Here is a 16,921-nt window from a genome sequence, read left to right as displayed (position 1 = left end):
TCAGCAGGATTCCAGAAGACCTTTTAGACAAAGTCTTCCAACAGTGTGCAAGGCAGGTTATGGAAAGGAAGTAACAGTTACACCACAGGAGCAAAATGGGGAAAAAAACCAAACCCAGAAGAAGATTATTATTCTGTTGCAAAGAACCAGCTGAGTGTTGCATTATAAAACATATTAGTAAACTTTAAGTCACACACATGAAACCCAGGAATAGCTTTGGAAACTGCCACAAATCCTCTACTTATCAGAAGACAACAGACAAGAAGCTGCTGTTCGACTGGAAACAAAACTTTATTAACTGATAAATATTTCAGCAGGCTGTGCTTCTCTTCTGTAGGATTCAGAAAACAACAAGTCTGCTCAACTGCTTCCTCCATGTTCTAGGAGGGAAAAGGGCTGGAGGATTTGTTTCTTTAACTGACGCTCTAAACAGAACTTTGAACAACACTTTTGGTACTGAGAGCTTGTGGAGGAAAAGCAAAACATACAATAATTCCTTTTTGGGGGTAACTTACATGACCCTGCTTATTTGGAGACAAGTGAACCACAGGATCCTGTCTCATCAGTCTTCCACTGGGGCTTTCTCTGAAGGACGGCAGCACCTTGGACACTGCTGGGAGGTGGCAGGTTGGTTCTGCAACACAGCACACAACGACCTTCTGAGGAGTGTTTGCAGTGCAACAGGCTGAGAAAATGGGCAACTTAGTGATAAGATGCAGTTTTGCCAATACTACCATTAGCCAAAAAACTTTGCAGACTTAATACGAAATCCATTCCATTGGGATAAAACACAGTAAGTCCATTCCTGCCTGGTGTAAATCACTAGGGCTCCATGAAAAACCAGCAGCCACCATCCTGGCTTTTGTTGGAACAACCTGAGCAGTATCATGCTCCCATTGCCCAACAGCACTCTATTAGAGCACTGAAATATCAGAACATTAATTTCCACAGCCTACTGAAATTGTACCTCTATATGTATGTTGCTTGTGGACAAGAGATTAAAATACCTCCAGATCTACATTTCCTTCAACTGTATTCTACACAAGGCAGGACAACAGCAAAAGTCTACAGTGATCTCTTAAATGAAGACATTTTCTCCATTACACCTACTACACAGATTTCTTGTCAGAGTTAAGGTTAGTTAAATAAACATTTTTTAAATTAAGAGATAGCAAAATATCTGTACAAATCACAATATTCCCTTAAAAATTGCTGGCTGTAAATGTGGAAACTGCATACACGTAGAGAAGGAGACCTTACTATGCTAAACTTGACAAAAGTGGGCAGAATTGAAATCACTTGTCTCACATGGACACTCACAGGAGTGCTTTTTGCCAATTAATTTTTTTTTTTCTCCCTCAGATGGTAGCTATGGAGGTCTAGAGGGTGTTCAGACATAGCCCATCGTGCAGGTAATTGCCTTCTCAGAGCTCAAGGTCAGTATTTTAAGGGAAGCTCTCTCAGCTGTGCCTTTTTACATATATCTTCTCTCCTGGGGTTATGCAATATTCTGCACTTCTAAAAAATGTTGATTTTAAGTCCAGTATGTGCTTATGAAGATCAAGTACTTAAGAATACTCATGGTAATTAGAAGGGCTTTGCCCAACACAGCTACAGTTTGCTCATCTTGATCTGTGGCATTATTACCTTTTAAAAAAAGAGATTTAAAAGGTTTTGTGTTAAATATTAAAATAAAAAAACGTTAAAAATGTGAACAGTTCTCCCTGAAGTGCTGGGGCACAAATAACACAGCTCTTCTGCAGGTAAGAATGAGCCAGGAAGGAGTTTGTGGATTCACTTCACCTAATGCCTTATTTACCTTGAGACAGATTATCCCAAATGGAAATGTGCCTAGCTGTCATCGAACCAAACTTTCAGCTAGATCCACCAGACTGGCAATAAAGTCTCCAGTCAGAGATGCAGCTTCCAACTGCAAGTGTATGAATGCAGGACAACATAAAAGAGAAAAAATGCAGGGATGATGCCAGTATGCATTTCTCAGCCTTTGCCAAATGTCAGAACCACCTCTTCCACCATGCAATTTTTCCTGTTCTTTTTGGCCTTATTTATTAATTTTGCTAATATGGTGACACCTGACGCTGCAGAGGAGAACTTGCTGGCAGCTCCACTCAGTGCCAGCACCAGCACCCAACTGTTGGCCTGCAAAAGTAATGCTGAGCAAAAGAGGAGTTTTACAGGAGTCGTCACCATCACGCAGTATCAAAACACAGGCAATTAAAAATCCTTCTGTCAAAATGAGAACTGCAGATGAGTATAATCACAGCTTTTTAGTGAGAAGTATGGGGGGAGCTGTGAGGGAGGGACTGACAGATGGCTCAGTAACAAGGCACAGCTCACTGAAGTTGTGAAAGTACGTGAGCAAAGTACATCTTCAGAACCTGAGGTTGACATTTGCCTTAAACTCCTCCTGGTCTCACTGAACCTTTTTCTGTGTTCAACAGTTGCCCATTTACACAGAGCAAAAGCTGTGATGCAGTAAATCACATTGCAATATACCTGCAGTGTGGTATGTGCAATAGGAGAAGTATGGAATTGTTCAGGCTATGCTAACAAAGTTAGGAAAAAAAACAATCTAGCAATATTGATCACATTGGATCAGTGCTGTGTTTAGAAGAGACATTTCCACTGGTGTCAATCTCATTGGTATCCACTCAAGCCATAGCTGTAGCAAAAGGTGCAAAGACTTCAAATGAAGGTTTAACAAAGCAAATTCTCATCACCCAGCTGGTTTATGTAGTTAATATGTTCCCTCGGCTGACAGCTTAATTGCCAAGTGCAATGAAAGATGTGTACACCAGTGCAAGGTGATTACCCAGCTATAGATTTACTTCACTATTTAAACTTTAATTGCATTTTTTCCATTTTGCACACGGTATTTTTATAGCTTCAATGATCAAACAATCAATCTGCATTTATATAGCATTGTTTCAAAGCGAGCACCACATGCACTTTAGACAAAGTAAGCAAAAATTAAACTAAGCCAAGCCGCTCGGGAGTGCAGATAAGGTCAAGCAAGTCCTCAACAGCAAGACAAATTAAGAAGTGTGTCTACCCAATCGCTTCTAAAAGGACAGAGTGTTTCAAGGTAAGAGCATTAAGGCAGATTTAATCCCACAATCAAATGAAGAACTGAAATTAGTTCTTCCTCAGGTGATACCCACAGGCCTCAAGGAAACAGACTGCAGAAGCCAGGGCGTGCTCCAGAGCCAATTATTCACCCTGATGAACAATGTTACCTTGCAAAGACACTGAAAACACAGTGCTTACTTAAGAGGGTTCTCTCTGCACGGAGAGGTACTGCCAAAGTCACCTTGTGGCTAGCACCACTGGCAGGCTGCACAGGATTCATTACCCACCCATCTGGTCGGCCAGACTATCCTCGCTCCTCTGCCAGCTGGGCGTGGACTTGCCGCTGCCGCCCGCCTCCGACTGCGTGTTCTGCCTGTCGATGGAAGCAGGGGACCTACGGCTGATCCCAAACCTGTGGCAGCACCCCAAAACACAAAGCAGACAATCATTGTAAAGATGCATAAATCTCACATTTAAAAAGAGGGGGAAAGAGCGCTTTTAAGCAGCCGGTGTCAAACAACAGGGCAGAGCAATGCACAGCACAACTGCTCGAGGGATTTATAATGCTTTTCCATTTAATTTTTATGGCTGCTCTCAGGACCCATTTAGCACCTTTAATGCATAAGATCACAGTACACATTAAATTATTGAGCATCTTTGATCAAGAACATCTGGTTACCACTCACACGATTAGAAAAAAACAGATAAAAACATCCAGAAATAAAATTATTAGTTTTCATTTACATAGATGTTTACACAGAAAAATGACTGACCAGTGACACGGTTACAGAAAAGTGACCACAATGAGTAAAACTTGACAGGCTGGATAAAAGCCACAAAGGGAAACGAGATGTTTTCACCAAGAAAAGATATCAAGGATGGATCCTTTTATGTAGGAAAGCACTACCTCGAGCTAGTTAATGTAAGCATCAGAAAGTTTGTTGGGACAATCCCATGAATTCAGCCACTTTTATAAAGTTGACTGTATTGGTTATGGAGTCCCAAAACGAGGGGGTTATAATTTCTACAAATTATCTGTTCATAAAATAGAGTGAGTGGACTAATGTAAACTAAATACAGCTGTAGGAAAGCAGCGAGATATGTATAGCTACTGCTGTAGAAGAAAGCATACAGAGCAGAAGGAAAACTGAGTTCAATGGACTTTGTAAATCCTGATAGATTAGTTGTATGGATTTCAGAAAGCTCAATAAACATACAGCAAACTCAAGGAGAACAGTCTAATGACAAGAGGAGACACACAGTGCCTCTGTGCCATACCAAACTCTACATGCCTAATAGCCTGGAAGAATTACATCTCTAATTCTGTATTACCTCTAAATCACTTCTAAGTCTATAAGAATTATAGTCGAATTCAGCCATTCAGAATTCGTAAAGAATAATGCATTTTTGATGTGTTTTTTTTTTAAGCAGATATACGATGAAGGAAAAAAATTTCCCAGAACTCAATGTGCACAGTGTACACCCAAAAGAATTATGACAAGCTGATATATTCTCTATATATCAAGGAGTTTCTCCAGCTCTAAGTGTCTAACATGATCACAGGCAACAAAATACCCACACTGTGCTTTCTACTCACTCTATCTAAAGACTGCCACACACAACCTCCAGTGTAAAATAGATCTGTCCAACTGTGAGAACGAGCTCAGTGTGGTTACCCCATCTGAAAGCTTATGCATTTGTTAACTCAAATGAATCACCAAAGAAACATCATGTGACTCAGAACAACAAAATTCCACTCCCATCCTTAAAGACAAGCAGCTGGAACACACCTGTACATCCAGCACAGCTCCAAAATGCCACTTTTTAAAACTTGGGGCTTCTACTTTTTACCCAAACATGACCTTAACTTCCCTTCCACTCACTGCTCCCTGGTCTAGTCAATATTGGTTTGATGAATTAAAAAAGTAAAGAAAATGCAGATATATCTGCCTTCTGAATACAAATAATTTAAATTGAAATGGCAAAAAGTGAGTAGTGCTTTTCCTTTTCTATTCACACAGACTAGTTAGGATTTCAGTTAATCAGATACCTAAATTAAGCATAATAACCAATTCAACAGATGCATAAAAAGTCTAACTACAGCATTTTCAAAAGCTGATTAATTCTTTAAACACTGATCTGAGGTAATTTTCAAACATTTAAGACTGTGAACTAGTTTCGGAAGAGTATCTTCTCATGATAAAACACCAGAAGTTGATTCCTAAAAGAAAAACCCAAAACTCCGAGAAAACTTGGTGAAAGTGATGTGTCCCGCATCAATATTCTACTTTCTATATGTTGTCTTCTTATCTAAACCCCATAATGTTCATATGTATAGAAGCAGCCAATTTTGCATTTGGCATATTTTATGATGTGGGATCTTTTTTTCAAGATTACAGATACACAAACCCACAAATTTCTGATTTTATGTCATTAAAATCACTGCTCTACTAATTGATCAGCAAGAAATGTCTTTAGATTGCCTTTTTTACATGAAGTGGGCTATTTGAAAGCAGGAATAATAAATGCAAGCAGTGCTATATTCTGTGATGCTTAAATATACACACTACTAGCATATGTAGGAATGAACCCAAAAAAACTCAAAGGAGAAATCAATCTGGATTAAAAGAACTGTGAAACTGTTTATATATATGCTTTATATTTACATCACAGTATCTTTCAGTACTTTTGAATCTCATTTTTACATTCTATAATCACTCATTGCACGTACGTACCTCCAGGTATAGACAGGGTAACTACATGAAACACACAGATATACAACAAAACCAGTCTGGACCAGTTCTTGGAGGCAGTGAGGTTTTTGCCTATACCCAGCTTAGGATGCGGACCAACAATCTGGAAGAGGCAGCAGTTGCTGCTCTCACCCTTGCCTGACAGAGGTTGGACTCACACCTGTGCTTCCAGCCATTTAAAGTTTCACAAACTTTCCAAATCTGTCCTGTCACGCAACAAGAAAGAAACGTCTACACAAATGATGCAGTTGAGACATCCTGCAGTGGGAAATGTCAGGGCCTGGCTCACCCAGAGCACACTGTAGCCTCCCCTCAGGAAGCTTACCTTCAGGACAGGGTGCTCCCTCAGCCCCTACTCCAAGCCATCCTTCTCTCCAACACCTCAGCAACAGAGTGCTACAATTTCACTCCACTACTTTAACAACATCACTGCCCAGCTCTACCCTGCACATCAAACACCACTACACAGCTGCCCTGAGTCCCATCTCTCAGATGAATCTGAACAGAAGATGCACAAGAAACTGCAATGATTTTTAGTAATGTGACAGACATGAATTTCCTTGTTGAGGCAAGGGAAAGTTTCCTTCATGATTACATTTTTCATGCTTTCCTTTTAGCCTGGTAGAAAACGTTTGAAAAGTCCTGAGTAAACATGATCTGTGCGTACAAGGACAGTATGGGAGGCAAAGTGCTTTCTCTGTAAGAATAGAACATAATAGTCAAATAATTAGAGTTTAGTAAGTGTTTTTTCTGTTTTAAAAAAGCATCCAATAAGGATGCATCCAATAAGTTCATGTACTAATTACTTCCTTCATTATACATTTAAACAGTGCTTCCTTGCACCGAATTAAAACTTCAAAACCAGAAAGACTATATATGCAAGGCTTCCAGGACACACCTCTTTGCTGAACTTGCAAGATGCTCAAAGAATGCTGTAGTGAACATATGTGTATAATTAACTTAAAAGATGGAAAAGGCTTGGGATGGGTGCTCGTGTGCTCTGAGGCCAACCCAAACCAAAACCCCAGCGTGTCTGAAAATCCTTTCCTACTCAAGCCCTTATGGTTGTGATGGGCTAAGGACATATGGCAGGAATACCTTTTTTTGGAGAGCAAATGACGTAGTTGAAAAAGAGCAGACAAGATACTGGGAGCACAAGCTGCTCTTCAGAATTCATGGCAACTCCTAAGTGCTTCTGGCATGGATGAGCCAGGAAGTATGCAGTGCATAAAGAGGTTAAATGCTTTTCCCAGCTGCAGAGCTCTGGACACATTTCTTTTTAGCTTCCTTACAGCAAAGGCTAATGGGTTTAGAGCAAATCTCCTAGTGTCAGTAGGACTTGGTCACATATTTAAATAATGACCTGAACAGGCCCGATAAGTCTCATGAATCAAAGCCCTCGTGAAGGTGTATAGCAGAGAAGAGATGGCCTCTTCAGAAAACCTCAAACTGAGCTTCAAGAAGGACAGGGAGGACAAATCTTCAGTGCTCTGGAGTAAGAAGCAGCACTTGTTCAAACACATGCTGGAAACAGCATTCTCTGGACTGACACAGAGCAGTGTCTTCTTACAGGCACCCAAAGAGGCAAAAGATGGTGCCTTGTGCTAAGCAGTTCCTGACAACAGTATTTAATCTTACTATTAATATAACTTTTAAAAATAGGGAAGATACTTCTACTTCATGAAAGACCCAAACCAGAATAAATTACACATAACGACCCCTAACGCACTCAAGACTTCAGAGGCAAGGTCTGCAGTGCAAACTATCAGCAGTTCTGCCCCTTTATCTTCTCTATAGGAAGTAATTTGGAATGTGGTAGACAGCTCTCCTGGTGCCAATTATTTTTTTTCCCTACTTGGAGATGCTTGATTTATTGCTCCTTTCAGTGCTCTCTGAAAATGATACAGACTTAAATTTCTTCCTCTGCACATTGCCCCTTACATTGACACTGGAACACTTCTGAGTTTGAAGATTTCTGGAAAGTTGGAAGAGAACACCTTAAACCAGGATGACTGTGAATATGTGAAAAAGATGCTAGCTGTGGATTAGTTAACACTTCTGTGCCTGCACATCTGAAGTCTCAGTTGCACTCCACACTACCTCCCTTCAATGATTAACACAGACTGCGAAGCCCTGAACTTATTACTTATTTTATTTTTGAATCTGAACCTGTGAAATGAAGCAATCTGCAACATAAAACCAGCACCTTTAACAAAGAGTTTTAAATACGTAAAGGTCTCTTTGTACAGTAACCTGAGCAGGGATAGGCCAGGATAAGATAAAGAAGTTAGGCCACAAAGGGGGAAGCAAGAGATTTACAGAACTGAGTTTTTCAGGAAGCATGCCAGTGATATTTGACTTTTTTTCAATGTGTGTAAACACCAGCTGACAGGAGGCTGTGTAAGTGCTCCTTTAGTTCAACACACATGACAACAAACAGAACGTAAAACACGTGCCTAAAAAAGAACATGAAAAAAGGCTGGTGCCTACCCTTCAGGCATAGATTTCTGTCTGTACGTGCCCCCAGCAGAGCCAGTCTCACTTGAGGAGGACAAGTTGCTTGGAGAATTGCGGCACTGCTGCGACCTCGCCAAGGCGATGGAGGAGACCGTGACGTAGACGTCGGAGCCGGGAGACAACCTGTTCAGGGGAAAGCAGCCACTGGGATCAGCACCAGGGGGGCACCACGGGGACAGCAGAGAGGGAGTCTGCTCAGGGATCAGCCATTCTCCCCTTATTCACCTACTGCAAGCCATGGAAAATGCGAGGGAATACATGAAGAGAGGCAAGTGTGGGAGGAAAATCCCAGTACACACCAGGAAAACAGCCCAGTTTCTGAAGTCCTGATTTGTTTTCACAGGTTGCTTGTTAGGAATAATAAAGCTCTGTATTTCTCACCCGAAACCAGAAAAAAAGTATTTCTAATTCTCCAAACAAATTCTTGCCTGCAATTTAAACTAAGTGTAGTGAGCTGTCTCTACAAACTCTTCCAAGAGTATCAGACTTATCTCTATGCCACTAAATCAATCACATTAAACCACATTAATGCCACACTGTCCACATTAGATCACAAGGACTAAAAAAAATAAAATGTAATCTTATTTCAAAACACCTTAAAATTCCCCCTAAAAACTTAACATTCTAATACTCCAATGTACCAGAATGCTGTTTGAAAATACAGACGTGAGTCATATGAAGCCTTGTCAGAATAAACATACAGCAAATAAAAGGGCTAGAATTGCAACACATGCACCTGGGCAGAATGGCTGGAAGCAGCAGGCTCATACTGCCCAGCTTGTATATCCTGTTCTGTAACTGAAGGCTTTTTTTAGACTGTTTCCTCCTTTGTGTATTTTGCTTCTCAAACCCCAACCAAATTCATTGCTGCTAGCTAGTTCTTTGTTCTACCCAGTGGTGACTGAAGCCATTCAGAAATTCTGCAGTGATTTAAGTGGAGTTTCAATGACACCATCCACAAACATCAAAATCCTAGTGTGAGTGCAAAGCTTTACTCCTTTTAACTTGCAAAAATACAGTAACTTACACAAATTAAATAGCCCTTTAACTGTTACCGTTTAAAAATGCACACTGACTGCAGTGAAACACACAGATAGTTGCCTCAGTACACAACTTGGGTCAGGGGATTTACAAGATCTTAGCCTAGTCACATAATCTGCATCTGCACAGGAGTGGCAGACTTGAATCAGCTCTCACCACAACACTGTGCGAACTTATAAAGTTCAAAAACTCTTTTGAAAATGAAAAAAAAACCATTTCACTGATTAAAATTATATATGTAGGTGTCCATGTATCCAAAGAGAGTGTGTGTATATAATTTTATAGCAAATGTGCATTTGAGCCCATCAATACTTTGCAAAAAAGTAGAATAAGGACAAAATCTTAAAATGGCAAGAGCAGCAGGACTGGACCAAATTTCTTGATCATCTGGAATTTCATAAAGTGCATGTGACTGATAGTAACTCTTTTTCCCCAGCCAAGAAAGGAATTATTAATACCTGACCATCACAAGTACCATTCCAAATCCAGAAATGCCTTTCTAGTCTACTGCAAGGACTTTAACTTATCTCACATTTATGAAGCAACAATTCTGAAACATTTGATTGCAAAGAACATGGCTCAAGAGTTGGAAACTTGGGGAGTCATGAGCCAAGCAGTTAATTTTTCCCGGTGGCACTCTTATAAAGAGAAAAAAAATAACAGTTCAGCCAACAAAAATACGTGCTTTAAATAACATTAACTCATCTATATAGGCACATACATTTAAATTCAGTTATGATTCCAGAGCAACACACAATTTAAAAGCTTTTTTCCCCAATACTAAATTAGGATTTATGGCAAGGTAACTAATTACTTCACAACTAATTTCTGTAAAATGATTTCCTGTTGGAAAATGCTTACATTTTCACTTCAGATCCAGCTATGCCTTCTTAGTTTCTATGCCTTACCAAGAAGTGACAGCACTGTTCCGAAGACATGTCAAGATTTCAGAACTACGTCATGGAGTTATAACTCATTTACAAAGATGAAAGACCTCAAGGGCAAACAAAACTGTATTAGAAACGTGGCCTGAACAACAGCAACGAACAACTAGTCAGGTAGGACATCCTGTTCTTTAAAGCAGCAATACATTTTGTTGGGACATTTCACAATAGCATTAGAAAACATCAATAGTGAAAGAAGTTTCATTTTATGTAAAATGTATAAGAAAAGACCTTTAGAGTAAATTTGTTTGAATTGACTTTTTGAGCTGCTTTGAAATCGATGGATTAAAGGCACTTCCTCAGACAAAAGGAGTATTGTATTAGTGGTATGCTCCTATAGTTAAGACATTCTGTGCTTGCCTTTTATTTATAATTAAAACCCAAATAAAATCAAGCTACTGCCTATTTCAAAAGGCAGCATTAAGAAGAAATTCCAAAACGGTTAAGTGCATGAGTCCCATAACTGAATTTAAAAATAGGCCAAGCGTCCACTGCATTAAACAGATACAATTACCTTGCAGTCAGTTGGACTGGGATTCTATCATGCCTGGTGTAGTTCTCACAGATCTAGCTCCTGAAAGGGCTGGTTGAGTCTTGCCACATATGGCGAGGAAAACACCTTTTGTGAAGGCAGTGAGTGGGGTGGGTGCACGCTTGTTCTGTTTAGTATAACAACACAGACATCGAAAGCATCCACCTTGGTCTTCATAAATTAATTTTGCATGTCATTAGCTCTAATTTTCCCCACGTCTTTAGTATGCATATATATGTATGTAATGTATTATGTATGTAATATCTACATCATAAGAAAAATGTCAGCCTAGCACGTTTTGTGCCCATGGCTGAAGGCAGTCTGTAGGAGCACACACAGGCACCTTCTCTCTCAGGACCTCTGCTCCATGCAATCTTATTTTGTGCTAGAACTTCTCCTACAGAATCCAGGAAGTGAAGGAGGTGCAGGCTGGCAGCAAGGAAAAGATGGCCTTTGTCAGTCAAGGCATTTCAGTGCTGACTTGGCAAACTGAATTCTCAGCCTGTGCTTGCTGCAGCACTCCAGCATGACCACTGGCATATTTGCTGAAGAAAATTTTTCATTCATTGTCACTAATTGCAAGTTTCTCAAAGGCCTTATTTGATTCCAAGGCCTGATTTACTTCTGAGCTGAAAACTTACCAAAGCAGCTGAAGCTATAATTTGAATTTATAAAATATTAACAATGCTGGGCACACTTCCACATATGAGATGCCCTAAAATAAGATATGGCAAATGATTAGAACATAATTTCTCTCTCTACCTTTGTTCTTCATCTGAAGAGGGCCAAAGCCATCTCTTCTCACACAAGAGTTTGGAAAATTAAGTTTAATTAATACCCATGAAGCATTCAAAAACTATAGTAATGGGCGCCACTGTAAAGCTTAGAGGGGAATTAGTAATTGTATCTTTACAGCAGGATTTGAATGACATCCAGTAAATAAGGGATGGGGTAATGAAGAGGAAAATAAAATATTAAATAGCTCTTCTTTAATGAGCTGCATCCACTGTGTGAACTGAATGAGGCAGATGTCCTCTGTTAAATTCTCATAGTTTAATCAAAGGAAGTGTCAGAAAATACAGTTACACAAGAGTTCTGAATAAAACTGCACAGCAAATCTTAATTCTGGCATGCTTACCTTCCACATGTTTGATTTTTTAATCCCAATAATACAACACGATGTGACAGTTCTCTGAAAGCACTGACCCAATGCTCATGTGTTAAAGAGGACACCAAACAGTTCAAAAAGGAGAAAACCACCAGCAGTTTTGGGGAAGGGGTAGTGAACGAAACAGAAAACACAGCTATGCTGTCGTGTTGTACCTCTTCACACCACGCTCCACACCCTCCTGAACATTTTTCTTCAGTTTGATCAGAGCATTTCAGAAAACATGTACTGTGACAAGAAAAGACTTAGAGGCAGGCAATGGGACAACCAGAGGTACAGAATGGCTTCTGGATGACCACAGAGGGAAGAGGCCACATGGCTCCACAGATTATAGAGAATTTTATACCTGCTTCAATCCGTGCAGACGTGAACTATATTGCATCCAGTTTGATCAGAGCATTTCAGAAAACATGTACTGTGACAAGAAAAGACTTAGAGGCAGGCAATGGGACAACCAGAGGTACAGAATGGCTTCTGGATGACCACAGAGGGAAGAGGCCACATGGCTCCACAGATTATAGAGAATTTTATCGTACCTGCTTCAGTCCGTGCAGACGTGAACTGTATTGCATCAAGCAAACAATGATTATTCATTACCCCTCATGATAAAAGAATAAGTAGGAGAGCTAGAATCCTCAAGAGACCAATTAGCAGGGCTCTGGATGAAAAGATACCATCAACAGCTCCTAAACACAGAGGTACAGGTGCATCTGGCTCCAGGCAACCTTCAACATCAAACAGCCAGGAGGCTGTTGGACCCAGTAAGGAGTCCTCACAGAATCAAAGACGGGTAGGGGCTGGAAGAACCTCTGGAGATCACCTAATCCAACCACCCTGCTAAAGCAGGTTCACCTCAAGCAGACTGCAAAGGAACGTGTCCAGGCAGGTTTGAAAGTCTCCAGAGAAGGAGACTCCACAACCTGTCTGGGTGAGCTTGTTCCAGTGCTCTGTCACCCTCAAAGGAAAGAAGTTTTTCCTAATGTTGAGGTGGAATTTTATGTGGTCCCTTATACTTGTGAGCTTTTCTTACACTCTTCCCTGGGTCCCTGTTGATGGCCCCTGTCAAACAAGAGATCAGCTCCTGACATCACACAGCACAGCCCTTCTCAGATGTTTCTGGAACACAAGAGTTTGGCCATACAGCCACGTGGATCATCAAACCTTCCATTTTCCACTGCTACATCCAGCTCTAGGTCCTGGTGCTGGTAGGAAATGCTTAATATATAACCTCATATAAGTACATGTTTTAAATTGAACAACGATATGAAAACTTTGAAATAATAAATCCTCAAACCCTGTGTGCTACAATGCTCACTTGACAAGTGGCAAGATGAGCACAGACATTTGCTTGTCTGTATTTGGAAAAACGTCACTGATCCAAGCTAAGCAGCATCAGATTAGGATTTTTATATAAACGGGGAACCAGTTTAAACTAGAATCTAGCTGCAAGAATTAACCTATAAACTGTCACAGTTACTGCCACTGACTACACACTGGCATCGTTCAAAGAAGTATGAAGGTCTAGGACAAGACTCTGCTCCAAAGTCCTCAGCAAGACTTCAAATTAGTCTTAATGAATATTGTTCTAATACTTCCATACTGGGGAATTTTACAGCCAGTGCTTGACTCAGTCATGCCAGAATTCAATTTTTCCATTTGGTTTGAAATATTGACTGTGCTCAGAAATGTTCTCGTTAGGGCCTTGAGGTTTTATCTAGAACAGTACTGAAGTGCACATCTCCACCAGCATGCTTTGCTCACTGGTTTTCACACTTTTCAAATGGTTTGCTGAATCAAGTTTTAGTTAAGACTGCTTCCAGTTTATGGTAATTAAGAGTAAATTAATTAAGAGGAGTTTATCATCTAACACTCTCTCATCTCCTTTCCTTGCACATTTTTTTCTTAATAAGGTTTGGGAACCAAGTGTGTAACATAAAATCTGAAAATTAGGAGAAAAAAAAGCTCTAAAATGACATCTTCTCCAATAGCATTAGCTCTGGCACACTTCACATATACATGGCTTATTGTTCTCCTTCATGTACCACTCTGGTATTTATTCTGTGTTATAGGCTATACAGTGTCCCCTGTGGACTAATTAATGTTGTGAAAGAAGCCGTAACTTGGAAATTATTGCATTTATATTATTGGACTTTTCAATCTTAATGTTGCAGTAACATTAGAGATTTAACATTTATAAAGTTTGGGGTTATTTCTCCTGCCTACAAATCAATCAATCATGAATACACTCAAGGACCCAGGATACTAGGAGAACAGGGAGAATTTAAGTATAAGCTAGTGAGAGCTGGGCCTCAAATTTGTGCAAGGGAAGGTTTAGGTTGGACATTAGGAAAAATTTCTTCACAGAATGGGTTGAAAAACCCTAGAAAAGGCTGCCCAGGGAAGTGGTGGAGTCCCCATTCCCGGAGAGATGCAAAAGACATGTAGATGTGGTGCGAGGGACATGGTTTAGTGGTTGACTTGTCAGTGCTGGGTTAACAATTGGCCTCCATGAGCTTAAAGGTCTCTTCCAACCTAAATGATTCTATGATACACGAAGCTAATCCAATAAAGGGAACTTTAAGTATTTCTGTGGGTTACACAAAGGACTGGGCATCCATTCACCTTCTGAGAGTCACAGAATGGCTTAAGGTGGAGGGGACCCTAGAGATCATCTAATCCAAGCTCCCTGCCATGGGCAGGGACATCTCCCAACTAGACCAGGTTGCTCAAGGCCTCATCCAACCTGGCCCTGAACACCTCCAGGGACGGGGACTGTGAAGCAAGGTTCTCCCACGTACAGCAGCAGTCTCCCCAGGGAGGCAAGATGCTGTGTAGTGAAATCCCCCTGTTCTCACAACTGGTAATTTAGCATTTATTTACTTTCAACACAGTTAAATAGACTAAGGTGAAAATATCAACAAGAGTAAAAAATAAATTTCTTTCACTCAGGATGCATGTTCAGAGACTCCAGCTCTATAAAGTGATCATCAGTTACATATCACTAGTAAGTAATTCACCAAGAGCTACACCTGTACTCTGAGAGCACTTTGCACTCAGAGGGAAACGCCTGTCTGTTAAACTGCTTTAGTTTAAATTAAATTCCTCAAATCTACCAGGGTTTCTTCTAGAGTGGATTTATTGCTGATATTACCACTAAACTGAGTTCTGTGTCAGGTCTGACACCTCAGAAATATTATAGTGCCTCCAATTCATTCTTTGAAATCCCACTTGCTGGAGCTACGGCTAATGATGGTACCGACCTTCTGTGGTCCTGGGCCACTGCTATCAGCACTAGTTCCAAAAATCATCTCAGCTTCAGAGCAAAGAGCCACATGGATCAATTTACTATGGGTTTCCCAGCGGCCACGTCCCTTAAAGCATCGATCACAAACTGCAGATGGCTGTTTCTCAGCAGCACGGGAGATCTGCCATCGCTGTCACTGCAACCAGCTCAACCAGTGAGGAACGTGCCATCCAAAGGCAGGAGCTCCAGCCTCAGAACAACTCAGTGTTAACATCAGTCAAATGTCAGCAAGTCCGAACTGCAGCTCAGCACCTCAGAAACACAAGTGATAGCTACTGACATCCAGACCACAACCAGAGATTAGAATTGAGGCCACAGTTAGAAGTTAGTACTGAAATTACTTATTGATGCTGATTTTCATAAGTTTCCAGCCCCACTGACACTTAGGCAGTGCCTTCTTTTTGAAAGGGAAGCTCTACTGGAAGTTAGGCAATCCAGGATAGCTGTACTGCTTTGCTAATGAGCCATAATGACAGATGCTTTTTCTAAAATCCCTTAAAATTGTCCTGTAGAACATAAATACTGCAGAGAGAGAGGGATAGAAGTAGCCATCCTGTATACAGCGGAGCCATGCTTATGAGCACGTTATAAAGGGCCTTTTCTGGATCACAGGGACCATCAGTATAGGTGCTAGTACCCATATTACCAGGTTACCCTTCGTCCTTCATTTCTCCCACGAAGGGCTGTGCAAAGAAGAAACCACAGGGAGCAAAGCACAGTGGAGCACCATCACTGCTACCTGCACCAGAAACACACGCACAGATGCCAGCACCTCCTGACAGGGGATCTTTATGCTATGGAAAGTAGGCAAATTAGTGGTGAAAAATTAAAGGAGCTGGTAGTTAAGAGGGTTATGAAAATCTCAGCTTTGCTGATTTCAGAGATTTTATTTACACAGTAAGAACAGAAGCATCTGAGCTTCCCCAAAAGTGAAGCTTTCTTTTATCATGCAGAGAAAAGACAAATGAGTCTTTGAGTGAGCTTATTGCCCTTTTTTTTTTGCCCCCCTCTGGTAATCTTTTAAAATGACAAAAATGTATATTTCTTTACTTTAAGTGGAAACACGCTAAGCTTACACAGCTGCTGTTATATTTAAACTTGATCCAGCCAAGACTAACATGTTTAGCAGACCAGAAAGATAAGAGAGAAGACATTTATCAGGCATCCAAAAAAATTCCCAGCCAAACTGAGAAACTACTTTGACAGTGTACTTTTAAGGATTAAAAGATCCAATAGAACCTTTTCTGAATAATAGTTTAGAAATACTTAAAAGGCTGTCTAGAGGAGAAAAACTCCAGCTACATGCCTTGAAAGTGAAGGAAATGAAAAGTCAAAGTTTCACTTTTTGAAAATAAATACTTGAGTATATGGAAGTGTACTTTTCACTTTGCAAACATTTGTCAGGCCATTACCCCCTCCAGAAGCATCCAGTGACTGGATAAATCTTGGATGCTTTAAGCATGCAATGTTGCCCACATAGGATTTTATGCACAAAAACCCCAGAGTCAATAATACCCCACCTCTCAGTGCAGCCAAGGTTCAGACCTTTGGCACGAGCTGTGGAACAGACAG

At 40.6% G+C, this 16,921-nt stretch overlaps 1 protein-coding gene across 1 annotated transcript in view; it reads right to left on the bottom strand.

Annotated features, from left to right (window-relative positions):
* The window catches only part of SIPA1L1 (signal-induced proliferation-associated 1 like 1), a 56,638-nt gene that overhangs the window by 2,472 nt on the left and 37,245 nt on the right, over positions 1–16,921 (bottom strand). Inside the window, exons 10-12 of the mRNA XM_008947159.1 lie at positions 8,334–8,483; positions 3,378–3,502; positions 516–634 (exon numbers count right to left, since the gene is read on the bottom strand). Coding sequence (XP_008945407.1) covers positions 516–634; positions 3,378–3,502; positions 8,334–8,483 — 394 coding nt within the window. The remainder of the gene's footprint in view (positions 1–515; positions 635–3,377; positions 3,503–8,333; positions 8,484–16,921) is intronic.

The sequence above is a fragment of the Merops nubicus genome, unplaced genomic scaffold (assembly GCF_000691845.1).
Source record: "Merops nubicus isolate BGI_N331 unplaced genomic scaffold, ASM69184v1 scaffold7849, whole genome shotgun sequence".
NCBI lineage: Eukaryota > Metazoa > Chordata > Aves > Coraciiformes > Meropidae > Merops > Merops nubicus.
Note: the sequence above shows the minus strand (reverse complement) of the source record. Positions and strands in the feature narration are given on the sequence as shown.